The sequence below is a fragment of the Mauremys mutica genome, chromosome 5, assembly GCF_020497125.1.
Source record: "Mauremys mutica isolate MM-2020 ecotype Southern chromosome 5, ASM2049712v1, whole genome shotgun sequence".
NCBI classification, from domain to species: Eukaryota; Metazoa; Chordata; order Testudines; family Geoemydidae; genus Mauremys; species Mauremys mutica.
Genome location: NC_059076.1, coordinates 61779706 through 61806779, shown reverse-complemented (window position 1 = coordinate 61806779; position 27074 = coordinate 61779706). Strand labels below are relative to the sequence as shown.

At 38.9% G+C, this 27074-nt stretch overlaps 1 protein-coding gene across 1 annotated transcript in view; it reads left to right on the top strand.

Moving 5' to 3' along the window:
* Positions 1 to 27074, top strand: part of LRBA (LPS responsive beige-like anchor protein) — a 574974-nt gene that overhangs the window by 241683 nt on the left and 306217 nt on the right. Inside the window, exon 37 of the mRNA XM_045018763.1 lies at positions 7481 to 7647. Coding sequence (XP_044874698.1) covers positions 7481 to 7647 — 167 coding nt within the window. The remainder of the gene's footprint in view (positions 1 to 7480; positions 7648 to 27074) is intronic.

Below are 27074 nucleotides of genomic sequence, written 5' to 3'. Positions count from 1 at the left end.
GAGAATGGATTTAGTGTGTAGGCATGGTGTGTGGTGCAGGAGGGAGATTCTATGTGTAAAGGCCAACATGAGAGAGAGTGCAGAGGTGGGCATGGATGGGGGACTACACAAAGGGAACAGTCAGAGGAACAACTTGGGCTGAGGGCAGGTGATTTGGGGCTGGGAACAAAAGGCCTGGTAAATAGGAGCTAACTTGTAGAAGACCTTGAAGGTGAGAACAAGGAATTGAATTGTATTCAGGGAGCCAGTGAAGGGACTTGAAGTGATCCAACCATTAGCGTCAGTTTTGGAAGGATGGATGAAAGAAAACTGTCCTCTTATTACATGGATATATAGGCCTTGAGTGGGTCTGGAGGTGCTACTGTAATGAGGTGAGTGTCAGAAAAGACCAGAGGAGGTTGCACATGCCATGCTAAATGTGTATTAAGATGTTCACAAAAAATTAATCCAGGTCATCACATCACAGCTTCCTACAACCACTACTGATATATTGATTTCTTTCTTCCCACCGGGGGCACCGGAGCCTTCCCAGAATTGGGGAGGCGGGCAGGGACCCGTGCTCCCTCTGTGGCCCCACACCTGCCCCTTCTCTTCCCCTGGAGCCCCCACCCTTGGCCAATCCAAAAGCTGGAGCGGGGCCAGTGAGACTTGGCTCCTCCACCTGAATGGGGTGGAGGGGTCTGAGAGTAGTCCCTGGCCTGTATCCTGGGCCCCCAGCCCAGAACAGCCCCTGACCCATGTCCCAGGCCTCTCTCAGCTCTTATCCTGACCCAGCTCTGGCAGGGGAGTGGGGTCTCAGAGCTCCAGCCAGGCCATAGTAAGAGCCACCTGGGCAGCTTTGGGGACCCTCGAACCCTCCACCTGCCCTGGGCAGGAGGCAGGGACATAGGCTGGTGGCTGTTCTCGCCCTCCACCCCCCAGACAGGTGGAGGTACCTATAGCTTCCCCGGGCTCCTGCTGCCCGCCTGCCTGGGGTGGGGTTAAGGGGGAAGCTGAGGGGTGGGGCTGGTGGCAAAAAGTGGGAAGGCAATGGTCCCCTGGCCCCGCCCCCTGTTCTGGCACCACTACTTGACTACTCAATATTGGGCTGCCATATATTAGTATCTGGTTTAACTCATTAGTTTTGGTGGTTTATTAATTCTAGAACATTCTGTTCATTTGCAGCCATTAATTTTTGGTAAACGCCTACTCTTTGCCCAGATTTTGGTTGGGTTTACTAAAGCAGAATATTGGCTGACTTACCCAAGATCACAGAGAAAGCAATTGGCTCAGCCCAGATTAAAATCAGAAATCTCTTGATCAAAACTGTTCAGTCTAACCACTCACCCAAATAACTGCCTCTGATAGGGTCTTTTTAGTTTTGACCGTAATTTTACTAATACGCATCTGGCTTGGTATTTCTGACTCTTAGAATTTTGTCTGAGAAAAAACTGCCTTTTTTTCCCTCTTAGAGAGACAAGGTGGGTGAGGTAATATTTTTTTTTTTTATTGGACCAACTTCTGTTGGTGAAAGAGACAAGCTTCCGAGCAACACAGAGCTCTTCTTCGGGTCTTTCCTTCTTAAAATTAATTTGTCATTTTCAGAGCAGGTTGGGCATATTTTCTTCTAGAAATGCCTCAATATGAACATGTATTTTGTAATAATTGTGTGACATAATTAAATTAGATGCAGATTTTTTTCTTAATCTCCAAATCAATTAAAAGCCTGGATAAATGAGGTTTGGAAATTGTAGGTTGCAGAGATGAGAAGCCATCACATTGTACCCAGTCGATTAAAACAAGAAGAAATAGAACAGATACTTTGATAAGTGTTCTGCCTGTGTTAACCTTGATGGCTATTATCGGGGGGATGATGCTATATCTATTTCATTGGCTTAGGCTTTTTTTCATGCTGAGAGGAATCAATACTTTGAGTTGCTGGATGACAGAGGCATCACTTCAGAATTGAAGGTGGCTGTCAGACATTGTCATTGGTTGACTTTTGTTCACTATTGGGTTTTTAAGCTTTCATTTTTCTAAGTCTTATTCAGGAGTCTTTGTAAGATTTCCCTGGGTAGCATTTTTTTTAGTCCAGACTTGTAGCCTGAGGTCAGGGATCAAGTGCAAAGATCTTTGAAAGTGGAAGATTGAGGAGTGCCTTCATTTACTACAATGTCCTTATTTAAAGGGAATTTGCATTGGCAGCAGGACTATCCCTTGTCTTCTGGAGTATTTTTTTCTCTTAAATGACATTTTCTAGGACAAGTTGTTCATGATGCTAGTAATTTTTAGCCAAATTAGGTGAAGGAATTGGAATACTTCAAAATGGTTAGTGAGAGCTTTGTGGCAAGTTGAAGTACAGAAAATGGACTGTAAGATAATGTAGTCTTTTTAAAAATCTTTGCTGCTATCAAATGCTGTTAAAGTTAGATGTAGCCTTTGTAAAACATAACATGGTAATTTTAGGGATTGTAGTGATACATATGCAAATGTTACCATGCATAGGAAATCTTTAACAGTCAGCTTTATTTGATATGTTTTTCTATAAACCAAAAACAAAATTATCTTTAAAATACCAGATAATCCCCTAGATTGAACTAGAGACAGGGAGGATCTTCTAATTCACCATACCATTAGTTTTTAACAGCATATCTGGAATCACCCTGATGACAGAATATACTATTTGTTCCCCTCTCCACACAACCTTTCTACAGCTAGCTACGTAGGATGGTTTTCTCCTTTCATATTTCCTGCTCCACCATGACTGGACCAATGGCTATGAAATCCTCCCCTAATATCTCTAACCATTGCTGTTGTGTTCATACATTGGACCTGCTCCCAAAACACCATTTAATACATGTTTCAAGCACCAAAGTGCTCATGGAAGTAGAAATCTGGGTTTAATTTACTCATAGGTATGTATCGGTCTAATTACATACAACCATGTAGAAGTCTGCAGGGCATGTATTGGTAGTATAGTTTGCAACCATAATGGTTATCCAATAGAAAGCAGAGGAAGTAAATGTGTAATAATTTGTAGAACTGTAGAAAAGGTTACATGCAAACAAAATCTTTAACCAGCTTACTCAAGATGAACATTTGCAAAATGTGCTGGTTTATATAAAAACAAAATATGCGGCGTTCATGATCTCTGATTTCAAACCTTTGATGTAGCTGATCTTCAGGTAACCTATACTTTTGGTCAGGAGGGGTTCAGGTAATTGAATTTTAACTGTATTGGTACAAGTATATAAAATAATTTATCAAATATCGATATGTGCATGTGATCGACACATGCTTCATGTTGTAACCTGGCAGTTCTTCTAAACCACTCATATCTCTGACAGACCAATTCTCCATTTTCCTTTTGCAAGGTGAATGGGAATAAGAGGTGAGGTATTTAGTACTCTTCCTCTAGCACCAGAATGGCAATTTCATTGGGTCTCAGAAGGCATGACATACTTGAGCTTATGTCCTTTAGATAATTAGAAGGAAGACAGTATTAACCTAACAGGCATTACAGCCCTTCAATTTTATTGTGTACACTAATCATCTGATAGCTGACTCCCAGACTCATTGTCCTTCCATGAAAGTAAAGAAGCTTGCATTGGAAAAATAAAACTCCCTTAAGTTAAACTGATGGTGCAAGCCTGCATTGTGAAGTTTGCTGCATTTACAGTGTCAATAAGTGGCTTGGCAAGACCTCTCCTCACTTTTGACTATAGCATCAGTTTCCCCCATCTTTGGATGCTGACATCTGGAGACCTTAGAAAATGCACCCTCCGTGATCCAAATGATCCCAGTGAAGTTGCTGATCAATCCAGTCCTAATGTTCAACATGAAAATATGGTCATTTGCTTATAGGCCATGTAGATTCTTGTTCAGAATTTCTCTGTGGTACCATGTGCAGGATAATATGAAATTTGAAACTGGCAGAAGCCCTTCAGATGAGCCCTGGCAGATGTCAATCTTCAGATTAATGTATCTTCCAGATGCGCAATCTTTCATTCAAAATTCAAAACTAACCCGAACTTTGAAACAGCACCAAGTGAATCATTTCCTTAGCCAGTTCCTAAGGCTTAAACCATCCCAGATGACCCAACTGTTACATTTCACAGATTGGTCTCATAGCAGCAAAGAGTATATGACTGATATTCTACTTTCTATTCTTAAACTCTCTAAATAGGAGTAGAAATTTGGTAGCATCTACCTCATTGAGAATGGTTAGAAGCAAAACTTAAAACTGATTTACTTGTAGAGGTTTAGCTAGTTTGGTGGGACAAACTGCTTCTGATGGAATTGATGGGAATCAACACTGAGATTTAAAGTGTTGAGCTGTTTTTACCAGACTCTGCAACACATCAGGCTGTTCCAAACTGAGACCCTGGCATTGAGTGTAGATACTTGCCAATAGTCATTTTAGGCAGGATACTACCAGGTTTTGAAAATATATCTGTAACTGTGGTCCTGGTTGCTGTCCCAGGGCTGCGTGGTAGTGGAAGAGAGATTTTCTAAAAACTGAGCATCTCTCCCACCTACTTAGCAGCCCCATCACCAAAGCCCCTGCTGTCTGCCTGTGTCTCATGCATGGAGTCAGCTCTCTGCTCTACTGTCTTAAAACTGCTTCTGTAGAGCTTTGCTTAGATTAATAAAGGATAGAGGCATTTGGCAGGCACTGAGGGACTGTGGACACTAAACAGCTGAGAGAGTAAACCTGCACATGAGCAAAGAGAGAAATCAGTTACAGGGTGGTAGGTAATAAGGGAGAAGCCATTGTGGGAGATGAAGGTAGCCATGAAATTTTGGGGAAATAGAGGTGTGGAAAGCCATGAGGAGAAGGCGGAACCATGGTAGGAAGGATCAATTCTTTTCCCAATGATAATTTTTCATGTAAGATTTCAGAGGCCAATGGAGAATTAATGTATATTCTGATGACATTTTGTTTTTCTTTGTTCTCCCTCTCCTCCCCCTCCTCTCCACAACATTTCTAAAACTAAAATTATCGAACAAACAGTAGAATGTGCACACACATCTGGCAGCTAAGGACCTGACAGCCCACTAATTATTGGTTTATTTGAAGAATTTTCCCTGACAAAACTTTTCAGATGTTAACAACTATGCATGAGCAGGTGCCAAACATCTGAGAGACCTGCAGCAGCTTCTGCGTCTTATTGTAATAACGTAAAACGTTAATGAGCTTGTTGCAGTTAATATTCCTGCGTAGTGTGGTGTTGTAATTGTGATGTTTCTGCATGTTAAAGCCTGTCAATTTTCAAACAGGTTATGGGGGAAATAGTGAACTTTTAATTTAAAAAGATTCATCATGGTGGTTTGCTGAAAGAGAGATCTTACTACTTTTAAGCTAGTGACATACTAAGGCTATTTTGTCCTATGTACATGCACGTTTTAGGAGGAGGAAATGCCACTTCTTTTCTTTTGAATGTCATGTCTACACACTTAAATTCATTATTGGTATTTAATAAAGAATGTGTTCAAAATTGCATCAGCAAGATTTTTTTAGAGGTACAAGTTCATTATATCTTTTACAAAACATTCTCATTTGATTTCCATTTTATCATGTTTTTAAGGTCAAATGTGACTTTAATGTTCCATAAAGAGACAGAGATTGATAATCTGGAAAGAGTAACCCTCTAATGTGATTTATATATATGGATTTTATGTCAGATATGAAAAGTTGCTGTTCAAATTGTAAAGGAGGATCCATTAAAGAGCACTTTAAAACACTTTACTACTTAGCTTACCTTGGATACTTGATTTTAGAATTCTGCCCTTTCAAGCAACTTAAATATAACAGCTTATCAAACATTTACTAAGTGCTGGTGAAGAGAATTCAAAATTGTCATGGGTGCAGGATAGGTTAATATACTGGAAAAGACAGCAGTGTTTAAAAGGAGCTATAAAAATCTTGTTGAGAGGCGGTCATAACTTAGCCAACTTATTTATTTATTTATTTATTTGGCGGGGAGGTGTTGGCGGGATGCTGGGTTTAGGCGTACAAAAGATGATTCCTGATCCATGTTTAATTGAACTGGAAATTCTACTGCTTATGGTTCACACTTTCTGGATTTCTGTTCATCAGGTGAGCATTGTAAGAGTGATAGGAGAGTTAGGGAACGGGTGAAAGGCAAAATCTAGATGGAGAATTTACAAGTGAATTTGTAATCAGCGTATTCTTACTGTTTTTACCATTTAAGGATGTCTGTAAAATTAAATGCTTGTTAACCACTGGTTTAGATTTTCATAGACATTTACATTATATATATATATTGGATGTATTTTAGTCATTTTCTGCATAATTGTTGCAATTAAAGAGAGTGACTGATTAAAAAGTACTTTACTTCATGTGTGTCATAAGGCATAACTACTTATTGTTTTACCTGTATAGGTTTTGTTTGTTTTTAATATCTTGGTACCTAAACTTGGAAGAATTGTTCTAAAGTCTGCTCTGGTTGCTCTCCCTTCCCCTTCCCCCACAAAAAAGGAAATTTTTCTTGTTTGTTTGGATAAGCATTTGTGTCCTTTCTACTAACTAGATCATAGAATAATCCAATCATTGACAAAGGCTGAAGTGCTTTGTCTACCTAGTATATGCAATCTGTAGAACTGCCAGGTTGAAATCTGAGGAATAGGAAGTCTTAAAGTTCGGGGTGCAGGACTTTCATGACACCACATTAACAGGAAAATTAAGTAAAAAGAAAAAAACCACCCAGGAAAGCAAAGGTTTTAGTTTTTATGTTTTTAGTTTTTCATCATTTAGTTTTTATGTAATTAGTGTTTGTTAATGGTGTTACGTTTTGACAGCCTTGAAAAATGGAATATTTTTACCAGCAGTTATTGTACATAAAGTTAAAGTGTTAGCTTTCCCACACTGGCCTGCTAATGTATCACAGCCTTCTGGCTAGAGGAATCACCCCTACTGGTGAAAAGCTAGTTCAGTCTTCATATCCAGTCAGTGTTTTTCCTCTTTGAAACTTCCAGCAAGAAAACTATATGTAATAGTATATATAAGGTTTTGATTTTATTTAGGGGAAGGATCTTCAAAGGTACACATAGCAGTTAGGTGCCGAACCCCCATTCACATTGAATGCAAGTTGTATGTCTAACTGCTATCTGTGTCTTTTGAAGATCTCCCCTTTGAGACTGGCACTATAAAATCTACACTCTTGCAGTGTGATAGAATCGGTTATTCTGAAATGTTCTACTGTGTTATCAGGTTAGTAATGTTTTAAAAATATCTTGAGGGAACATGATGTAGTGGCTAAAATACATAACTAATCTGAGTTCTGTATTTACCTCTGCTGTAAAAGTACTGTAACCATAAGTAACTACTCTGTCCCTCAAGTTTGTACATCTGTAAAATAGGGATAATTCTTATTTCTGAAGGCTTAGTAAAACTAATTATTTGTTTGTAAAGTTCTTCAACATTCTTGGTTGGAAGGTGCTGAAGTGCAAAATATTAAAGTATTTATTTTTTTCTTAGTCACTGTGTGCCCAGTATTCTGCAGATAAACGAGAGGATGAAAAGATGTGTGATCATTTGATCAGAGCAGCCAAGTTCCGAGATCATGTGACTGCATCCCAACTAATACAGAAAATTATCAACATCCTGACAGACAAGCATGGAGCTTGGGGAAATTCTGCATCAAGGTAAAGATAGATCTTTAAGATTTGGCTTTTGTTCAGATATGATGGGATGATTTGGATTATGTCTTCAGATGAGGTCAAACCTAATGGAAAACTGGCATATTACAATTTTGTTTGTTGTAAAACAATATATATATTTAAAGAAAAAAATTGGAAGATACAGAGGATTTTACTTCAGCAATGTGTTATCTACAATTGGGGATTAATCCATTTTTCTTTTTTCAACAGTCTTGTTTACTCACAAAGCAATATTTGTAGTTTAGTGACTTCTCTAAATACCAATACTGAGTCATATCTGAAATGGTAAAAATACATTTTGTTTTCCTGAATGTAGAGAATCAGTGCAACATATATGTGAAAGCAACAACAAAATAGAAAAAAATTCTTCCCCAGATGGATTTAAAGTTTATCACTATGTAGAGCTCCAGATTTTTTTTCAAATTCCAGTATAACTGCATCATTTATTTTAAAAAACAGAAAATACATGAATAAATATACCCTAAAATATGTTCTGTTATTGAAGCATGGAATGGAATATTTAACACCTGACCAATGGAAATTTATAAGAGAAGTAATGTTGCACCCCTCGTCCTCAGGAAAGAGGAAAATGGTTTTTTACTATGTTGCGTTGTCTACTCATACATTAGAGCAAAACACAACCAAATGAAAATTACATTGCTTTCATTTGGGAAATTCTGCACAGATGGAATAGTCATTACATTGACACCTGTTCCATTGTTTCTGCGCAAGTCAAGCTGATAGTTTAAGCTGAATATTTAAAATGAAAGTTCAAATCCTAGAACTGCATGTCTGATTAGGATTTAAAAATAAACTAACGTGTCTTGGCTAGAACATACCACGCTGGCTCCATTTGCCTCTTGAAATGCTGTCATTTGTATGCAATGCAATGAAAGGTGGAGGTAGAAAATGAGAGTGAAAAATTGAATATATATTTTTTGCCAATAATCTCAATTAGCTCTATTGTATTAAAAACAATTTTATCATGTTCAACAATTTCTCATTTCATAATAAGTTTTGAAGGATATTAGATATTAAGTACTATTAATATTGAGGTTTTTATTATAGTGTGTTAGAATTACAGGTTAGCCACAAACCCAAAATGTGGTGCTCAAACTGTGTTAAATATGGAAAGCCTTTATGAAAATGCTCTGCAAGAAAATAAAAAATAATTAAACAATTAAATATTTCCTGCAAAGGTTGGTTAGTTAATCGCTTTCTATGAACATATTATTTTAAGATTGTAACAGAGTCTCTTCAAACAACTTTGTAAAGCACTTCATACATCAGTGGCTCTTCAGTTTTCAGAGAGTATGCCCTTAGTGTTTCGTTCAGTTGTTTGTGTTCCTTAGCTTAAAACACTTTCTGTCCTCAATGGCTTTTAAATAAGGCATATGAAGAACTCTTTGCCATTTAGATGTGTTTTGCTCATCATGATAATACTGGTATAGTGAGATAGGTGGAGCTGTAATTGATAAAATGTACTGCTTAGAGAGTGGGTTAACTATTCTCTGATTTTCTTCATATGAGGCTTGCATAATCAGCTTGTAAATTATGTAGTGTAGAAAATATGGACATGATTATTTCTATTTCATAATAAATAATGATCTACAGTGAAATGGAAATATCACATAATGCACTTTGCAATACACTTAACATAATTCTAAGAAACTTAAATGGCATTAGGGAGGGGAAAAAAAATCTTTATCGGGAAGGCAGAATGCATTTACCCACCATAAACCTGTTTAAAAAAAAAACAAAAAAAACCCCCACACAATGATTGTCATCCTAATCAAAAGCTATATTAAAGGGGTTAAATTAATGTTTTACATGATTATTTTACTTTCCCTTAAAGAATTGTACTAGTTTTTTGTCACATAAAATCTATCTTAGTAGTACTTTTCAATATTTGGTTTGTGGTATTTTGTTTTTCATCCTCCTTTGGAATCCATATAATTGCTTGTAGCCATGGCTCTGAAGGCCTAATACTTTCCCATTAATGTCATTTATTTTGTTTCAATATTGATGGCTTTTCTAATGCCATACGATCAGTGGGCTGTAGTGCTGGCAGCTGGCCTGGGATCGGCAGTGGTTTTAATAAATCACAATCAGACTCATGCCATTACATCAATATTTTTAGTCAATTATAGAGAAGGTCAGGTGCTACATTCAGTATAGGAGCCCCAGCATGTGGCATTTGAGAAACATCTGGTACTGCAACAAAACTGCAAGCCGGGGAAAAAAGAATCCAATTTATCCCATCTAAAGAGACCAAATGAAATCTGCTGCTTTATGGATAACACAATGATGATTATAGCCATTTTGAACATGTTATACTTGCTAGACTTAATACCCTTTATACAGACATATTCCCTAAAGTTTCCATTCAATAAAAACTGAAAATGAAAATATTATTTCCTCAGAAGCAGATGTGAATTGTTGTTTCCTCACAGCAGGCATCTAATATCTTTTGACACATAGTGACCTGCCTGAATGCAATTTGTGTCTTAATATCCAGATTGTACCAGCTTTTGCCACATGAGAGAGAGTAAGCAAGCCCTTTTTCCTCCACTGGATTTGAAGTTCTGGCTATTGCCTTGGCATGCAAAGAAAGTATTCCTCTCACAGAGCTCTGATATCTGTGTGCCCTTTACTGTCATTGCATTTTTTTCAAATGCTTAGAGATTTCAGGAAATAATGGGACAGACAAGTACCTGTTCATCCATACATTACTGTCACCTGGAGTGAGGCTCAGGTGAAAATTGAGAGAGCCTGATAAGAATGGTGGAATAAGCAAGAAAGAGGACACAAATGAACAGACTGGCAGAAGTAATTTTTTTCTGGTGCATAGAGCAGGCATTGTGTTTATTTGGGTCAGGAGACAAATCATCTTTCATGTAGATGACACCTGGTAAAGTGGCTGAATATAAGAAGGATGAGGAGAGATGATGGAGAACACTGGATGAAAGTCTCAGAGGACATACTACCCTTTTCTCATATCGTCCTTCATTGCATTCTAATAGGCTGACTAATGTACCATGGAAATTCATTCTTGGTATTAGAGGGGAAAAGGGTGGTACTCTTCTCAGAAAAATGCAAAGGTAGAACTGCAGACATAAATTATTTTAGAAGCAATAAGGTTTAGGAATTTTTAAGAGAACCTCTGTATATCAAGATCTCTGAATGCTTTTGATTAGTTTAGGAGACTGAGTTTAGGCTCAGGTTTCGGTTGCTTAAGAAACTCTGTTTCAGATTGGTTGAATGTGTTCTAATGGATGCCCTCAAGCAAGAGGCGTCTCTGCCTTAGAGACATTCATCTTTTTTTTCTGTGTCACAGGCTTGCTGGTAAAAATCTTTGTGATGCTCTCTCCAATTTTTCTTCAGTAAATCAAATCTTCCTTCTTTCAAAAAGATGAATGCTGTAAGGTTGGGGTGTTATAAAAAAAAATCAATGCAGGCAAAATTGAAACAGTATGCCTCTGTATTGATTGGCCTTGTGAAATCGAAACTAACAGCTTTGTAACTGTTCCAGTGGACAGTTAGCTGACCTGTAATGGATAAACTATCAATATTAGCATTACTATTTTATCTTGTAGTATGTCATTTTAGAATCCAGAGTCCAAGGAAAGAGAAGGGTTGAACTGAATTTTTAATGTTACTTGTAAGAAGTAACCACATTCTTTCTCTGTATAGTTGTTTGTAGATAAGTGGCATATGTACTTTACTTTAAAGAGCAATGATTATTTTTAACCTGTTCCCTTTGGCATTTGCTTATAAAATCCATTTCAAAATATTTGCTTTTTAAATTAAAAAAAAAAACAAGAAAAAAACTCCAAACAAAATAGCACCAACAGCTTTGCTTATCAGGGCAAATGTAGTTTTATTAGTCTAAACATTGAGAATATGATGCACCTTTTCCTCCATCTGTAGTAAATTTTATGACTGAGTTTATTAATAAAAATTACAAAGTTTCAAGATGTTCATCATAGATTTATACCGTGTACTCTTCCTAAATAGGCATCAATGCACAGAATTTTAACAATGTCCCCATAAAACACGTCATGATGAAGATGTATAAATTCCCCCCTTTCTTAGTGGTTCACATGCTTTTCATTTTGACTCCTACCTGACCCTGAGGATCTTGCACTTGACATCAGTGTAAGGCAACATTCATTGCTTTCTCTGGAGCTTTGATGATGCTAGGAAATTCTTTATAGCCTACAATGACAATAACATAGTGAAATGGCTTAATAAACCTAACATTTTTCCTATTTGTCTCCTGCCTTCTGTCCCCCTCCAAAAAATGCAAATCATTAGCAAATTAAGTGAAGGTGGGGTGAGGGGATGACTAATGTAAATGTCAGTTAAAGAAATAAGGTTTTTTGAAGTGCTTTTATGAAATAAGTAGGTGTATAGAAGTTAGTGTTTAAATGTTGTATTTTTGTACGTGTACATCAATACATATGCAGTAACTCCCAGTGAGTTGTGGGTACAATGTTTTATATTTGTATAGAGGCCTGAGGGCAAGTACCTTCAGCCATTATAAGTGAAAGTTTCTATACGATCACATTCTATCGTATTAAAATGCCTTTATAAAATATTTTTATATAATTTTATAATAATTAGTTCCAAACAATGTTTGGGTTACAATAGATACCAAGAGACTGGGATTTTTACACAGCCAGTCAGATTTCTCCTTACACAATAACTTTTTGATAAATAAACTAAATGTGTAAGAGGCTGCTGAAAGATCTAATGGACACCTGATCTCTGTCTCTCACCAGAAGGAAAGTGTAAACTGTAGAAGTACTGTAAATACTCGTTCATAAGCCGAATATTTTTGGTAAAAAAGTGATGCATCGAAGAGTGGGGGTTGGCTTATAAATGGGTCTACACCAAATTTTGATGATTTTAAACTTTATGGAATCATTGAATTGAATATCTAATACATCGTCGTTTTGTTTACTTGTGGCACCACTTCCCGCAGCTCCCATTGGCTGGGAATGGCGAACCGCGGCCACAGGGAGCTGAGGGGCTCCATGCCTGCAGATGCTCCAGGTAAACAAAACGTCCCGACCTGCTAGTGGCTTACCCTGATGGGCTGGGAGCCAAAATTTTCCAACCTCTGAAATATAGGGTCGGCTTATGAAAGGGTCATACAGGTTTTGCTATTTTACTTATCCATCTTGGGGGGTCGGCTTATAAACGAACAGGCTAATGAACGATTATACAGTAAGTACAATCTCCATGTCATGCTGAGATCTATTGAGACTGTGAAGGGATTCAAGTTTGGAGTTTTCACCATCTCCTTCTCAATAACTTTTCTCAAAAAGGCAACAATTCAACTTCAGCCCCATCTCAAGAGTTTTTGAGTACGAGGAAAAGTTTTCTTGAACAGGGACCTAATTATAACTTGCTTTAGTGCTGTTTGCAATTTGCTTTCACAAAGGGAGACTGACTGTTTCTATAACAAACAGACCCAGTCCCACCACCTTAGCTTTCACTAGTCATCTGAGAAGCGGTCATCTTAGTGGTGGTTGAGAGGCTGAATAAAGCTTACCTAGTGGATCCAGAGCCACCATATGTGAAACTGAATGAAATACCACTGGAGAAGAGCGGGAGTTTTTCTCTTGCTGCTCTGAAACTGTCTACAGTGAGTTAAACTGTCAGTGAAACAATTCATCTTATCTGAAAAGTAGATGTGGGTGAGGCAGGGAAGAGAATGGTCACTATAAGAGATTCTTTATTCCATTACTCAGAGCAGTGTTACTTGTCTAAATCTTGTAGTAGAGGAAAAGGAATAATTTCTTAGCTTCTAAGTTTCCACCTCAGTACAAAATATTGTTTTAAAAAAAATCAAATCAGCTGCAATTCACAAATACAAAATGGAGAATAACTGGCTAGGCAGTGGTACTGCTGAAAAGGATCTATGAGGTAATAGAGTGAGGCTATTACAAAAAAGGCAGATATTTTTCTATGAAGTATTACCAGGGGTATCGTACACAAGACATGATGGGATGTAGTCGTTCTGCTCAGCATTCATGAGCTTTCAGTTGGAGTGCTTGTGTCCAGTTTTGGGCACCACACTTTAAGAAAGATGTGGACAAATCAGAGACCGCCCAAAGGAAAGTAACAAAAATAGAGGTTTAAAAAACGTGACCTGTCAGGCAAGTTTGAAACAACTGGGCATGTTTAGCGCAGAGAAGAGAAGGATGATGGGGTGACATAAAACATATAAAAGGCTATTATAACAAAGACGGTTATCAGTTGAAGTAATCAGCTTAGTTTGCAGCAAGGGAGATTTAGGTTATACGTTAGGAAAATTTTCTAACTATAAGAATAGTTAAGCACTGGAACAAGTTACCTACAGAGGTTGTGGAATCCCCATCACTGGAGCTTTTAAAAACAGGTTAGGCAACCACCTGTCAGGAATGGTCTAGGTGTACGTAATCCTGCCTCAATGGAAGGAGATTGACTAGATGACGTTTTGAGGTCTCTTCCTGCCCTATATATCTCTGGTTTCAGACTATTTTTTTGTCACTGTTTGTCATTCCCTGTTACTCCATCTGTTGCAGATTCACTGTGCACTGTAGTGGCTTGCAAAGTCAGTTAAGCAGAGGTTTCTGTGACTGATGGATTGATGGGTGTGGTCACAAGACATCTAACTAGGCCATCAGTTCAATGGCCTAATGGTGAACAGCGTTATCTTTCAGTCGTGTTTAGGACCCATTGAGAGTCCACTGATTTCCAAGAGTGCAGACAATCTGAACAGGCCCATAGTGCTGACAGAAGCTGAGGTCTGACCTCAGGCTAATTGTCATTGAAAGAATGACAGTAGACATTAGATATGGGTTTAATCAGGTCGCAACTTTATTATTAGATGTCTGGGACTAATCTGGTGGATAAAATGTGCAGTGCAGGTGAAAACCCCCACATTTCACCGGGGGGGGTAGGAGGGGAATGCTTTTTTTTCAGGTCCCCCCCTTCATTTATGTCCCTCCAGCGGATCCACTGGGGGGAGGGAGGGCTTCCACCAGCTCTCCCCCCCTTTTTTTTTCATCCAGGTCCCTCCAGCAATTCCCTTGCCAGGGCCTTACCAACCACCTCCACTCATAGGAGGGGTTAAGCTGGACTATAGTGATGGGGGATTGGCTCCCTGCTCTACCAATCAGGGGAGTCCCCAACTGCCCCCAGCTTGTTCAGTTACCAGCTATGCAAGAGGTACATGCACTCTGTTTCATTGTATCCTTCTTGGAGAGCCAGTTTGTATAGGATAACAACTGTTTCCAGCTGCCAGCAAATGTAATTAGTTCTGTAGCTCAAGTGGTAGAAGTCTGTGTTGCAGGTTTGGGATTTAAACTGGAGCTGATTAGAACACTTTGGAGTAAAAGAGAGGTTATTGAAATATGCTGTTGCATCAAAGCCAAAAAAACATTTTGTGGAGACAATTTGATTTTGACAAAGACTTTGTTTAAAAGGTTTAGGGGGAGCGGGGAAGTAGGAGAGAAAGAGACTCGGGCACTGGTCTAGGATCTTCAAGTCTCTGTCTGCCTGATTTAATGATCTGGGATGAAAAACTCTGAGAGCACTTTATTCAGTACACAATATTTTAAATGATTTGTGTATTAATCAGTGGTTTTCCATATGGTGTGTCTCTTTTAATGCAAATTTAATATTTAATTTTGGCTACTAGGCATTTTTATTTTTGGTAGCCCTCACTATATGCTAGGTACTTTCCAGATACCAGTGGATTACGGTGCCTTTTCCAAGAAGTTTACAAAGTAAACAGAGATTAGGGAAAACAGAACAATTTTAAGTACATCAGCTTGATTCACTGTAAGCAGCATGGCATAAATTGGCCTTTTGAAAGGAGCGTAAGTATTGGTGAAATAGTGTTCACGTGAATGAACTCATGCAGGCTGTACCAGGCATAAACTCCTTCATGAAAGAAAGCAGTGAGAAGCTGGCAAACAGGTGGATAAGACTGGGAACACTGGGAGCAGAGTGGGAGGAGATGTGAGAATGCAAAACTTGGCATGGGAGGGTAAATAGGGTCTGTTCTGTGTCCAGTACTATTTATAATGTAATGACTTGGATAATAGAGTGAAGAGTATGCTTTTAAATATTTGTGGGTGATACCAAGCTGGGGGGAGTGGAGCGGTTTGGAGGGCAAGATTAAAATGCAAAACAACTTTGACAAACTGGAGAATTGGTCTGAAATCAACAAGATGGAATTAAATCGGGGTGGGCAAACTATGGCCCAGGGGCCGCATCCAGCCCTCCAGACGTTTTAATCCAGCCCTCGAACTCCCGCTGGGGAGTGGGGTCTGGGGCTTTCCCCGCTCCAGCCGGGAGTGGGGTTGGAGGCTTGCCTCGCCCTGCATGGCTCCTGGAAACAGCGGCATATTGCCCCTCCAGCTCCTTCACATAGGTGCAGTCAGGGGGCTCTGCATGCTGCCTCTGCCCCAAGCACCGTCCCTGCGGCTCCCATTGGCTGGGAACCACGGCCAATAGGAGCTGCAGGGGTGGTGCCTGTGGACAGGGTAGCTCACAGAGCTGCCTGTCTGTGTCTTTGTGTAGGAGCTGGAGAGGGGACATGCCGCTGCTACTGGGAGCTGCATGAGGTAAGCGCTACCCAGAGCTTGCACCCACCCCCAGTCGGAACCCTCACCCCTTCCCACACCCCAGCCCCCAATTTTGTGAGCATTCATGGCCAGCCATACAATTTCATACCCAGATGTGGCCCTCAGGTCAAAAAGTTTACCCATCCCTGAATTACATAAAGACAAAAGCAAAGTAGTAAACTTAAGAAGAAAAAAAATCAAATGAACACCTACAAAATGGGGAATTACTGGCTAGACAGTAATACTGCAGAAAATGATCTCAGGGTTATAGCGGATCACAAATTGAATATGAACCAACAATGAGATGCAGTTGTGTAAAAGGCTAATATCATTCTGGAGTGTATTATAGGGATGTTGTGTGTATATATAAGACCATGGGAGTTAATTGTCCTTATCTACTGAGCACTGGTGAGGCCTCAGCTGGAGTACTCTGTCCAATTCTGGGTGCCACACTTCAATAAAAATGTGAACAAACTGGAAAGGGTTCAGAGGAAAGCAACAAAAATGACTAAAGATTTAGAAAACTGGACCTATGAGGAAAAGTTAAAAAGATCTGTGTATGTTTAGTATTGAGAAAAGATGACTGAAAGGGAACCTGATGATGAACACCCTGTATCTTTAAGTGAGTGGGTATTTGGCTGGCTGGTGGAATGAAGGGAAACAGTGCTTTATGGCTGGAGACGGGTGGGGGGAAGACTTGCCGCGGCTGGGGGAGAGGTGCCCCTCCCCGCTGCTCCCAGCGCAGACCTACCCTGCACTTGCTGCGGCCAAGGGAGAGGAGCCCTTCCCTAAGCCGAGCCCAGCCCTGCCGGAGCTGCCGCAACTGAGGAGAAGCACCTCTCCCCACCGCAGCCCCTGAGCAGTCTGCACCCAAAACCCTCATTCCCGGCCCCACCCCAGAACCTGCACCCCATGCCAGAGCCCTTATTCCTCCGCACTCCAACCTCTGCTCCAGCCCTGAGCCCCCTCCCACATTCTGAACCCTTTGGCCCCACCCCCACCACATTAATTTTGTTATGTGCACCAATATGGAGGTGATGTGTCACACATCACCTCCATATTGGTGCACAAAACAAAATTCATTCCACACATGGATGTAAAAAATTAGAGGGAACACTGAAACCAACCCCATATTCTTGTAGCCCACCTTAAATCCTCCTATGAGGTGGGGTGGAGGGTGAGGTCCTGGCGATAGATTTGCTGGAGGGACCTGGATGGAAAAGGAGGGAGAGCTGGTAAAAGTCCCTGGGTAATTACAGAATAAACATGAGGTTACCTGCACTGTACACTTTTATCTGCGGAGTAGTTCCAGACATCTAATAATAAAGTGCGGCCTGATTAAACCCATGTCACATGTTTCTTGTCCTCCTTTCAGTATAGTCTAATCGTTTTCAAATATGTAAGGATTGTTTTAAAGAAGATGGCAATTGTTCTCCACGTCCTCCTAAGGTAGGACAAGAAGTAATCTTCCACAAGGGAGATTTAAGTTAGATATTAGGAAAAACTTTCTAACTATAAGGATAGTTAAATACTGGAATAGGCTTGCAAGGGAGGTTGTAGAATCCCTGTCATTGGTTGTTTTTAAGAACAGGTTAGACAAACACCTGCTGTGGATGGTCTAGGTATACTTGGTCCTGCCACAGTGTAGGGGGTTGGATTAGATGATCTCTAGGCATCTCTTGTGGTCCTACATTTCTGTAATTCTATTATTCTAAATCAGGAGGAGCCAAGTTAATATAGATTTTTTGAAGGTGGTGGTAAGAAATGTAAAGTTTATTTGTTAGCAGATAGACACTAGAGAGAGTTGGAGAGGAGAGTGACATGGATTAAATAACAAAAAGTGAGAGGAAGAAAGATTACTTCAGTTTAAACAAAATGTAGCCACTAAAGAGGATCAATGTGTTTTTTGAGAGGCCAGAGAGTAGGTTGTTATGACCATTCAGGGTATGTCTACAGAGCGATTAAAAACCTAGGTGGCCTGTGCCAGGCTATTGGGCTGTTTAATTGTGATGTAGACCTTCAGGCTCAGGCCACAGCCCAAGCTCTGGGACCATCCCACCTTGCAGGATCCTGGAGCCCGGATTCCAGCCTGCAAGCCAGAGTCAGCTGGCACAGGCCTGCCAAAGGTATCTAATTGCAGTGTAGACATACCCTGAGAGAGGTTACAGCAAAGGCCTGAATGAAAAATGTGTCTGTGGGAATGGAAGGAAGAGGATGGATCCTGGAGATATTGAGAGCCAGATTTAGATACTGCCTGAACGGTGTATGTGACGGAAATCAAAATTAACCCCAAAGTTGCAACCCTGAGTGATGGGAAGGATGCTGGTATAGGCAGTGATAGGAATTGAATCCTAGTGTTTGGAATAGAAAATATGTACTTTGGTTTTGTCCATATTCAGTTTAACAAGACCTCCAAGAGTTATCTGAGAGAGAGGCCGAGATGTGGGATTAAGTGGAAAGAGGGGAGAGATCAGAAAGCAGTCAGCATAGAGACAATAGCTAAAGCTGTGTGAGCAAGTGAGATCCCCCAGATGCAAAGTGTGAAGTGAGAGGAGCAAAGAACCATTGACGGAGGTCTGAGGCCACCACAAAGAATGTGAGAGTGGAAGAAGAATACCCACCAAAAGAGATAATGAATCCTTGTGTAAACTAGAGAAGGTTTGCTGCTCTAGCTATGCTGGTTCTCTAAATGAAATAAAATGTACTGGCAAATGCACTTTTTTGCATCTATACTAGGGCTTTTTGCCAGTATAAAGCTGCTGCATCTATACTAGGGCTTTTTGCCAGTATTAAGCTGCTGTTAAATAAATAAATAATCACACCCCTAATTGGCATTATTACTCTGGCAAAAGTTTCCAATGTAGACCTGAAACTGGCATAAGCTATAGTGATATATGGATGTTACACCAGTATAACTGCATCCATATTAGGGTTTATACTGGTATAGCTGTATCAGTAATAATAATAATAATAATCACACCCATAACTGAGATAGCTATACTGCTGTGAGTTTCAAGTGTAGACCAAACTTGAAAGAACGGTCAGATGCAGGAGAGAGAACCAGGGAAGGACTATTGAAAGCTCAGTGAGGATAAGATGTCAAGGAGAAAGCGATGAATAAGGTCAAAAGCAGCAGAAGAGGCGGAGGAAGGAGTGGGTAGATACTTTACATTTTTTTTACTTCATTTTGCATTGCTTTATGTTCTAGAATGACCATTTAGAAAAAATGATCTGTGATTTACTTGGATTTTTGGCATATGTTTGTCTTAATTTTATAGCCAGTTATTTGTTTAATTTTAAAATATATATATATATTTTATAAATATATTTAGTCCTTGAGAAAAATGATAGATTATATCTGAGGTTTTTCTAATCTAGTTTTTCTCTTTCAACATTTTAAAGCTGTAAAATTGCTAAAATGTTCTTTGACTTAAGTGGTATCCATACAGGCGCATCACTTGCTGTAGAAAGGTTAAGATTAACACAGCAGAGAGACTGAGAGTTGATGGATCTAAAGAAAATGGACATGTTGCACAAAACAGGAGTGGGAGGAATTGTTAGAAAATCATTTTATGATAACATTTACCTTTCATAGTATAAACATTGTTGCTGAGATTACCAAGAATAACAATAATATGACAAGCATATGAATAGCTGAATGTACTACAGAGTTTGTAAAGTTTTCCATCTGGTGTGTTACTATTTCGTTATAGAATCCTCGTCGTATTGCTAGTGTTGAAGTTGTCAGGGTTTTGCAAAACCTTGACAATTTTCAGATATTTCATAACCAATTGAAAACCCCTTGTGGCTGAAACTTGATACAAAGGATTTAAGCCAGAAAATTTTCTTAGGGAACTCGAGAAAAATCTGTTCAGTTTCTTTGGCTTAAGTAAGGAAATACACATTACCTACTTTTATGCATTATGCAGTCATAAAAATACTGCTAAAGATATCAAGAGGTATCAGACTATACTAAGAACTAGTTTGCCTGAGAAATCTTCATTTTCTTAAATCAAACTTTTTGGGAGGGAGTTTGTGAGAGAGAGAGAGAGCAGGGGAAAAACAGGCCTCTGGAGGGGAAATAAATTGTAAGGCTAGTTTAAAAAACCCATGATTTTTCATAATGTCGCTTCTAATAATTAATGCCTAAATAGATATAATAGAAAAAATTTCCTACATCCATCTGCAGCTGGCCAAAAGATTCCATATCAGACCTGACCATGGTAATCTGCACATCTGTGACATCTAGGCTTGATGATTGCAATTAATTATTCCTAAGAATGAAGCCACACCTTGACAAAAACTCTAGCTGGTGTAAAATACACCTTTAAAAAAGGAAAGGAAAGGAAAATATCTTTAAAGGAAGAGGAAAAAAAATCCACATGCTTATACTGTTACTCTGCCAAGAGGTGCATAGTACTAAACTGATTAACTACCTGACTTTGTTATAACTTTGTCCTCTCTAATTCCTCCATCCCCTCACATTTCTTTCACTTGTAGTGTCTAATCTTTGTAAACTTTATGACTGGAATGCAAACTCTTCATGGCAGGGAACAAGTATTCCTTATTTGTGAAACATTTAGCATGTTTTTGGGCATTCAAAATTAATTAATATACATGCTGAATCTAGACAATAATTACTTCCTAACAGGGTGTTAGCTGCCCCTATTTACTCAAAAGGGAAGGGGGGCTTTTGACGCGTTATGAATTAAAATGGGACCTCTTATTTTGAACTGGAAATAGGTCCTGATAGCTGTAAGAAACCAGATGGATTGGCAGTGGGTTTTGAGGTTTTTTATTTTGATTGACACATTTATAGTATGACCAGGTTTATGTGCCCTCAACCCAGAGATAGCACACAAGAATAAATGGCTTTGTAGGTGTGGTAAATTACATGCGGTCACACAGCAGTTGAAAAAGCAGACAAACTCTATCTGAAGAACTTGAACACAGAGCTATTGCTGGGGATGTGAAAATAATAGGCTACGTATGAGCTGTAAGGCAAGCTTTGCTTTTGCCATTTTACCTGTATTAAAGAATGCACAGAATTCTAATTAGACTATAGAGTATTGTGTGTCTTGATCAATGCATCACTTTGTGGAAGCAGGGAAATAATTAACAAGGATTTGAAGGGGATTTTAATGCATGTCAGTCAGTTAGCAAGAGTCAGGCCATACTGTAACCCTAATGACGTGAGACTTGTAGAAGCAAGGATAGTGCGAGGCGAGAGGACAAGAACTGTGTACAAAGTTATTACGACCTTGTAACTGATAACCAAATATGCAGGCTTGCTTTTCTTAGGAGTGAGACAAATAAGATAGCAGAATGGCTTATGTATAAACAAAATGTAGTGTTGCTCTTTATTGTCTGTATTATTGTTAGTTATTGTCTGTAACAAAAGTATAAAGGCTTGCTGTAATTGTTTACCAGTTGAGAGACCTGTCCAGGACTGGGGCGACCCTGTGTCCTATGGCACTCTCTCCCTCCATTGTAATTACTGGAGAAATAATAAAGTATTTGATTTTGCTGCACCCAAACAAAAAGCGAGAACTGAGTTTTTCTCCGACAACTTTTAAAACAAAGAAATAGACCACTTTTATAGTGCATGAGCCTAATGTTCCACTGCCTTGCATCTTGTACTGGTGCAAAGTAAGGCCAGGTCTACGCTTAAAATGTGTCAGTGCAGTGGCACCACTGTAACACTTTAATGAAGATGCTCTTACACTGATAGGAGAGAGCTCTCCTGTCAGCATAGTTAATGCACACCCCGAAGAGGCGGTAGCTATATCAATGGGAGAAGCTCTCTTGCTGACACAGCACTGTCTCCAGCAGGTGTTAAGTTGGTTGCTCAGGGTGTGGATTTTTCACACCCCTGAGTGATGTAGTTATACTGATGTAAGTCTGTAGTATAGACCAGCCCTAAGTGTAAAACACTGATGTGTGTAAGTGGAGAATTCTGGGTAGCATTTTACATTCACCTTGTGCAGGTGTAAATAACTACTCAGAGTGCCAAGCAGTGAAGAATCAGGCCCTCTATATTTCACACTGTACCAGAGCTGCTACACTATTACTACTTTGCCTAACCTAAAATTTTTGGATTTGTTACTACCTGTAAATTACAGCTAGTACAAATTGCAAAGAGCAGTTGATAAATCCATGATTTTCAATATGACCACACAAGTCCTATACTCATTTTGCTTTCAGTGTATGGCTTTAGATTAAATTTAGCTGATATCTTCCTAATAGAGTGTAGAAGCAGCATAAGAAGAATAGAGGGCCACTCGATCTGTGTAATTCAGTTACTTTTAATGTCATTAAATATACAACAGTGTCTCTGTTAACTGGGTATGCAGAAGTAACATACAGTAACATTCTCTTTAATCCACACTCTGATCAATCACATACCTACCCAGTTAATTAGAGATGCCTGATGGGGAACATTCAATGTATGTTTTTCAGTGACTGGGTAATACACTGAGTCTCTTCGCACAGCATGTCTGTTGTTGTCTGACAGTTTATTCACTGTAGTATACAGGTATGAATGATATTTATGCTAGTATACATTGACTTCATGCTGCCTCTCAGCTCTCTCATGTTAGCTTAATCAATCTTATCTTACAGTATGGTTCTTGCTTTCGATACACACTTCACATTTTAAATGTATCTATAGTAAACACCAATTTTAAAAAATACACACTCACTTTAGTGCCAGCTAAAGTAAAGATTGTATCCCCCGCTCCTCCTCAGACTGCTGGTTGGATTGTGGTACTGAATGGGCTGCTTTGCCATCATATGCAGAAGTCTTTAGAAGTACCAATCAGCCAAGGCAGAGTTCCATCTGTTTATGCATAAGTAATCCCCACTCTTACCTTCAGAAGTCATTTTGGGAAGGTGGGACAGAGCTACAGAGCTGTAGTGAAAGTAGACTCTGGAATTCTGGAGTTCATAATCCCACTGTGTGAAATGAAAGGAGCTGTAGCTTTTGGCAGAATCATGGAAAGAGGGTACCTGGGCTGCTAACAAACAGTTTCTGGTAAAGAGCTGACCTGGGGGAAGTGCCGGTCTGGTGTGGGGTGTCTCAGGCCAAGTCTTCGCTGCACAGAAAGGTAATGGTTTTTGTTTTTGTTTTTTACTGTAAATGAAGATAAAGCACCAGTAGCTTTTACCGCAAGGTATCTAGGTGATGTCAACACTATACCCACGGCTTATGGTTGACCTGATCTAGTTTACCTCATGGTAAAACTAGTGCCTTCTCTCTACTGGGTTTGTTCATTCCACTCACAGCAACTACAGCACCATACAATTTCCCTAGCTACTCTAGCAGCTGCTGTAGCTGCAAGGGGTAGAAGCAATGTCTGATCTGAGGGCAGTCACCAACACCAAAGAAAGGGAGATGATGGTGAACAGACACTGCCTCCAACCCTGCAAATGGCTTTTCCCAAGCAGCAGCTGCTTTTACATGCCAGTGATACAGTATTCACTCTCCTTTCTGCAGTGTGCCCCTTCCAGCAGACTGCAATTACGTAGTCCACTAGTTCTTCTCTCCTGAGTCTTCTGCCCCCCCGGCCCCTCACTTGTCTCTTTTCAGTGTGAATGGATGGATACAAATGTTGCTTCCCCACAGGTTGAGTCCCTATGCTTTTCCTTTGTATGCCTAGTTACAGACACCTAAAAATAGGTAGTGTATGTAGTTAAAACTCTGCTATATAAACTCTATCCAGTTGTGATGTAACATTAAGATGCCTTATTTTATAGTCTAGTATTGTTGGAGATGGAATAATATAAACATACATGTTAAGCAATGGGTCATTCATTTTGTGACCTCCGATAAGACAAGTCTTCTTCTGGGGTATTATGGAGAACAAGTTCTTTAAAGGGTTTCTTACAAACAGACAAAGGGAATGCTATTTTTTCTCTACTCCACTCTGCTTTTTTAGATTAAGGATGTAAATTCTTATCTGGAAAGCAGTAAAATATGTAAAAATTTAATGATAGGCCTGGATGTTGTCAAGAGTAATCATGTCATCCATCAGACAAGTGGGATTTGTAGATGGAATACCCAGCAAATGTAATATTCTTTCTTTCCTATTCTGCATTTTAGGGTCATATGGAATTAAAATAGCTGTAACTACGCTGGGGCTGTTTTCCCTGTTCTTTGTATTCTTCGCCTCTGGAGGTATTTTTAAAGTGGGGGTGGGAGGAGGCAGAGAATGAGGTAAACGCTACCAAATCACTCTAAAGGCTGATAATTCTATTTTTAACTTACCCTTGGCAAGGCCACTACACTTACTATTCCCATTATTGTATGAAAGGTCTGTGTTCCTATGAAAGTCATGCCAAAGTGCCTCTTGATTTATTTGGGTGCATGATTGCTCTCAGAGTTTACCTATATGCAAGATGATTTAAGTCAGTAATAATATAGTTACATAGTACGAAATACTGTGTCTGACACATCACCTGTGCACACAGCTTCTGAAAGCCTGAATAATGTTTAGATATACGAATGCTTCATAGTATTTTTTAGTATTCTGATAATTTACCGTACAGTAGAACCTCAGAGTTACAAACACCAAAGTTACGAACTGACTGGTCAACCACAACCTCCTTTGAAATCAGAAGTACAGAGACAAAAGACGGGGGGGGGGGGGGGTATTGCAGTACTGTGTTGAACGTAAATTACTAAAAAAAAAAAAAAGCGAGCAAGTTTAATTTTTTTGATAAGGAAAGGAATCTGTTTCTGTACTTGTTTCATTTAAATTAAGATGATTAAAAGCAACACTTTCCTTCTGCATAGCAAAGTTTTAAAGCTGTATTAAGAAAGTGTTCAGTTGTAAACTTTTGAAAGAACAACCATAACATTTTGTTCAGAGGTACGGACATTTCAGAATAACGCACAGCGCGTTTGTAATTCTGAGGTTCTACTGTATTTGGGAAAAAATACAATTTGGAAAATAAAAACTTTCCTAGTTTCTCTAATTATCTCTCTCTCTCCCCAAAAACTCCAACCTTGTGTTTTATTCTTAGAAAATGTTTAACAAGGTATTTTCTAATCTAATTTTGGCATGTAGCATGTCAGTATCTTATCTCTTGCAATATGTTATCAAATACTTTCATTTTATCCATATTTTAAAAGTTTATTCCTTAACTAAAAACTAGAAAATTGTCCTATACTACTATAAAACTGCAAAATGTGTTCTGCATAAACCTACCATGAAACAATACATTTAGCACAATAAATTATCAAGTAGTATACCTCTTTTGTTCACATTCAGGCTGTCACCCAAAAACATGTTTTTATAGACTTTCTTCATCACTGTTAATGAGATGAAATGGCAAGGTGTAATGAAGAGAATTTTTTTAGTGAACATTTCAGTAGCTGTTTTTCCTAAATTGAAATAGCATAGAAAATACAAATGAAACCAAAAGCCTCAAAACAAATCCTGAGCATGAACTACTCCTCCTCCATTGTATGAAAGAGCTTTCCAGGATACCAAAGGATTTATGTGTTCCATATACCTTTTAAAGAAAGTATTGCTTTTCCAAAATAAGGTCAAGATGAGTCTCTGATCAGTATCTGGGAAGGAGGAGGGGGCATCTATTTTCAAACTTTTTTAGAACTCAATTGTCTTTTGAGAGAACAATATCTGTGGAGTATCGATCGTCTGTGTCCAGTAGTTAGTCAAAGGCTATCTCCTTTGACTAACCCCTTAGCGTGGTGTCATCCTCCTTCATGTGATAGATTGTTACAATCTCAGCCAGTGTAATTACACACTAGCCAAGTGGGTCATTTATTTCTGTACCTTCACCATTTACCAAAAATCTCCTTTATCTTTGGAAGCCAGCTCTTCCTTTTGCAGTAAAAGCAAAATAAGGCACATAAAACATTAGAGTCTAGAACTAAGGGCTTGAAAAATCACTAAAAGAATAACTTTAAAAAACTGTTTTACCTTTTAGGAACACCTAATATAGTTTAAAATCTATTTTTTCAGTGTCCTAGAGAACAAAACACATAAACGCAGTCCACTGTTTTTCATGTGCCTGATAAATGCTAATTTTTATTTCTGGATGTTTTTTGTTTTATATTTTGTCTGTTAACAGCAGGTGCTTTCATTTACACAATGTCTTTTTTTCCTCTTCAGTTCCCTGTCCTACTTAATTTCTCTTTCATGGCGTTTGTTATGTTTAGCAGGAAAAAGTGTATATAATTTCAACGTATTCGAAATTTCAAGTTTATCTTCCTGATTGTGTAAAAAGTCTCTTAACATGATTTCCAGTGCATATTGTTAAATAAGACTGAAGCTCAATAGATCAGTGTACTAGCACTTTTTCATGTCATCTCATAGTTGAGACATGGATTCCTGTTAAGATTAGGTTCCAAATGAAGGACCTCTGACTTTGGTCATATCGCAAATTATCATGTAGTTTGGAAGTTTTCTGCTTGGAGGCCTAGGTTCAAAATAGCAGGAAAGTTGCTGGTCAGGATTAAGGAGCTGCATTTATTCATTTCCAGTCTCAAACATACCTGTGCACAGCTCTTCCCAGTGCAATTAATGTCAGTTTCTTGAGCATCACATTTCACTATGTAACCAAAAATAATTTGCCACTAGCCAGGAAAAAATAAATTTGTTTTTGTATATTCATATTTATAAATCTTCTCGTATTTCAACATACTGGAATCTAGATTTTGTATTGAAGAACAAATGTATTTGCAGATTTGAGGTTTTATTTAATATTAAATTATTGCTACTTTTTGGTTTATATTTATTACTTTACAGTATCTCCACATAT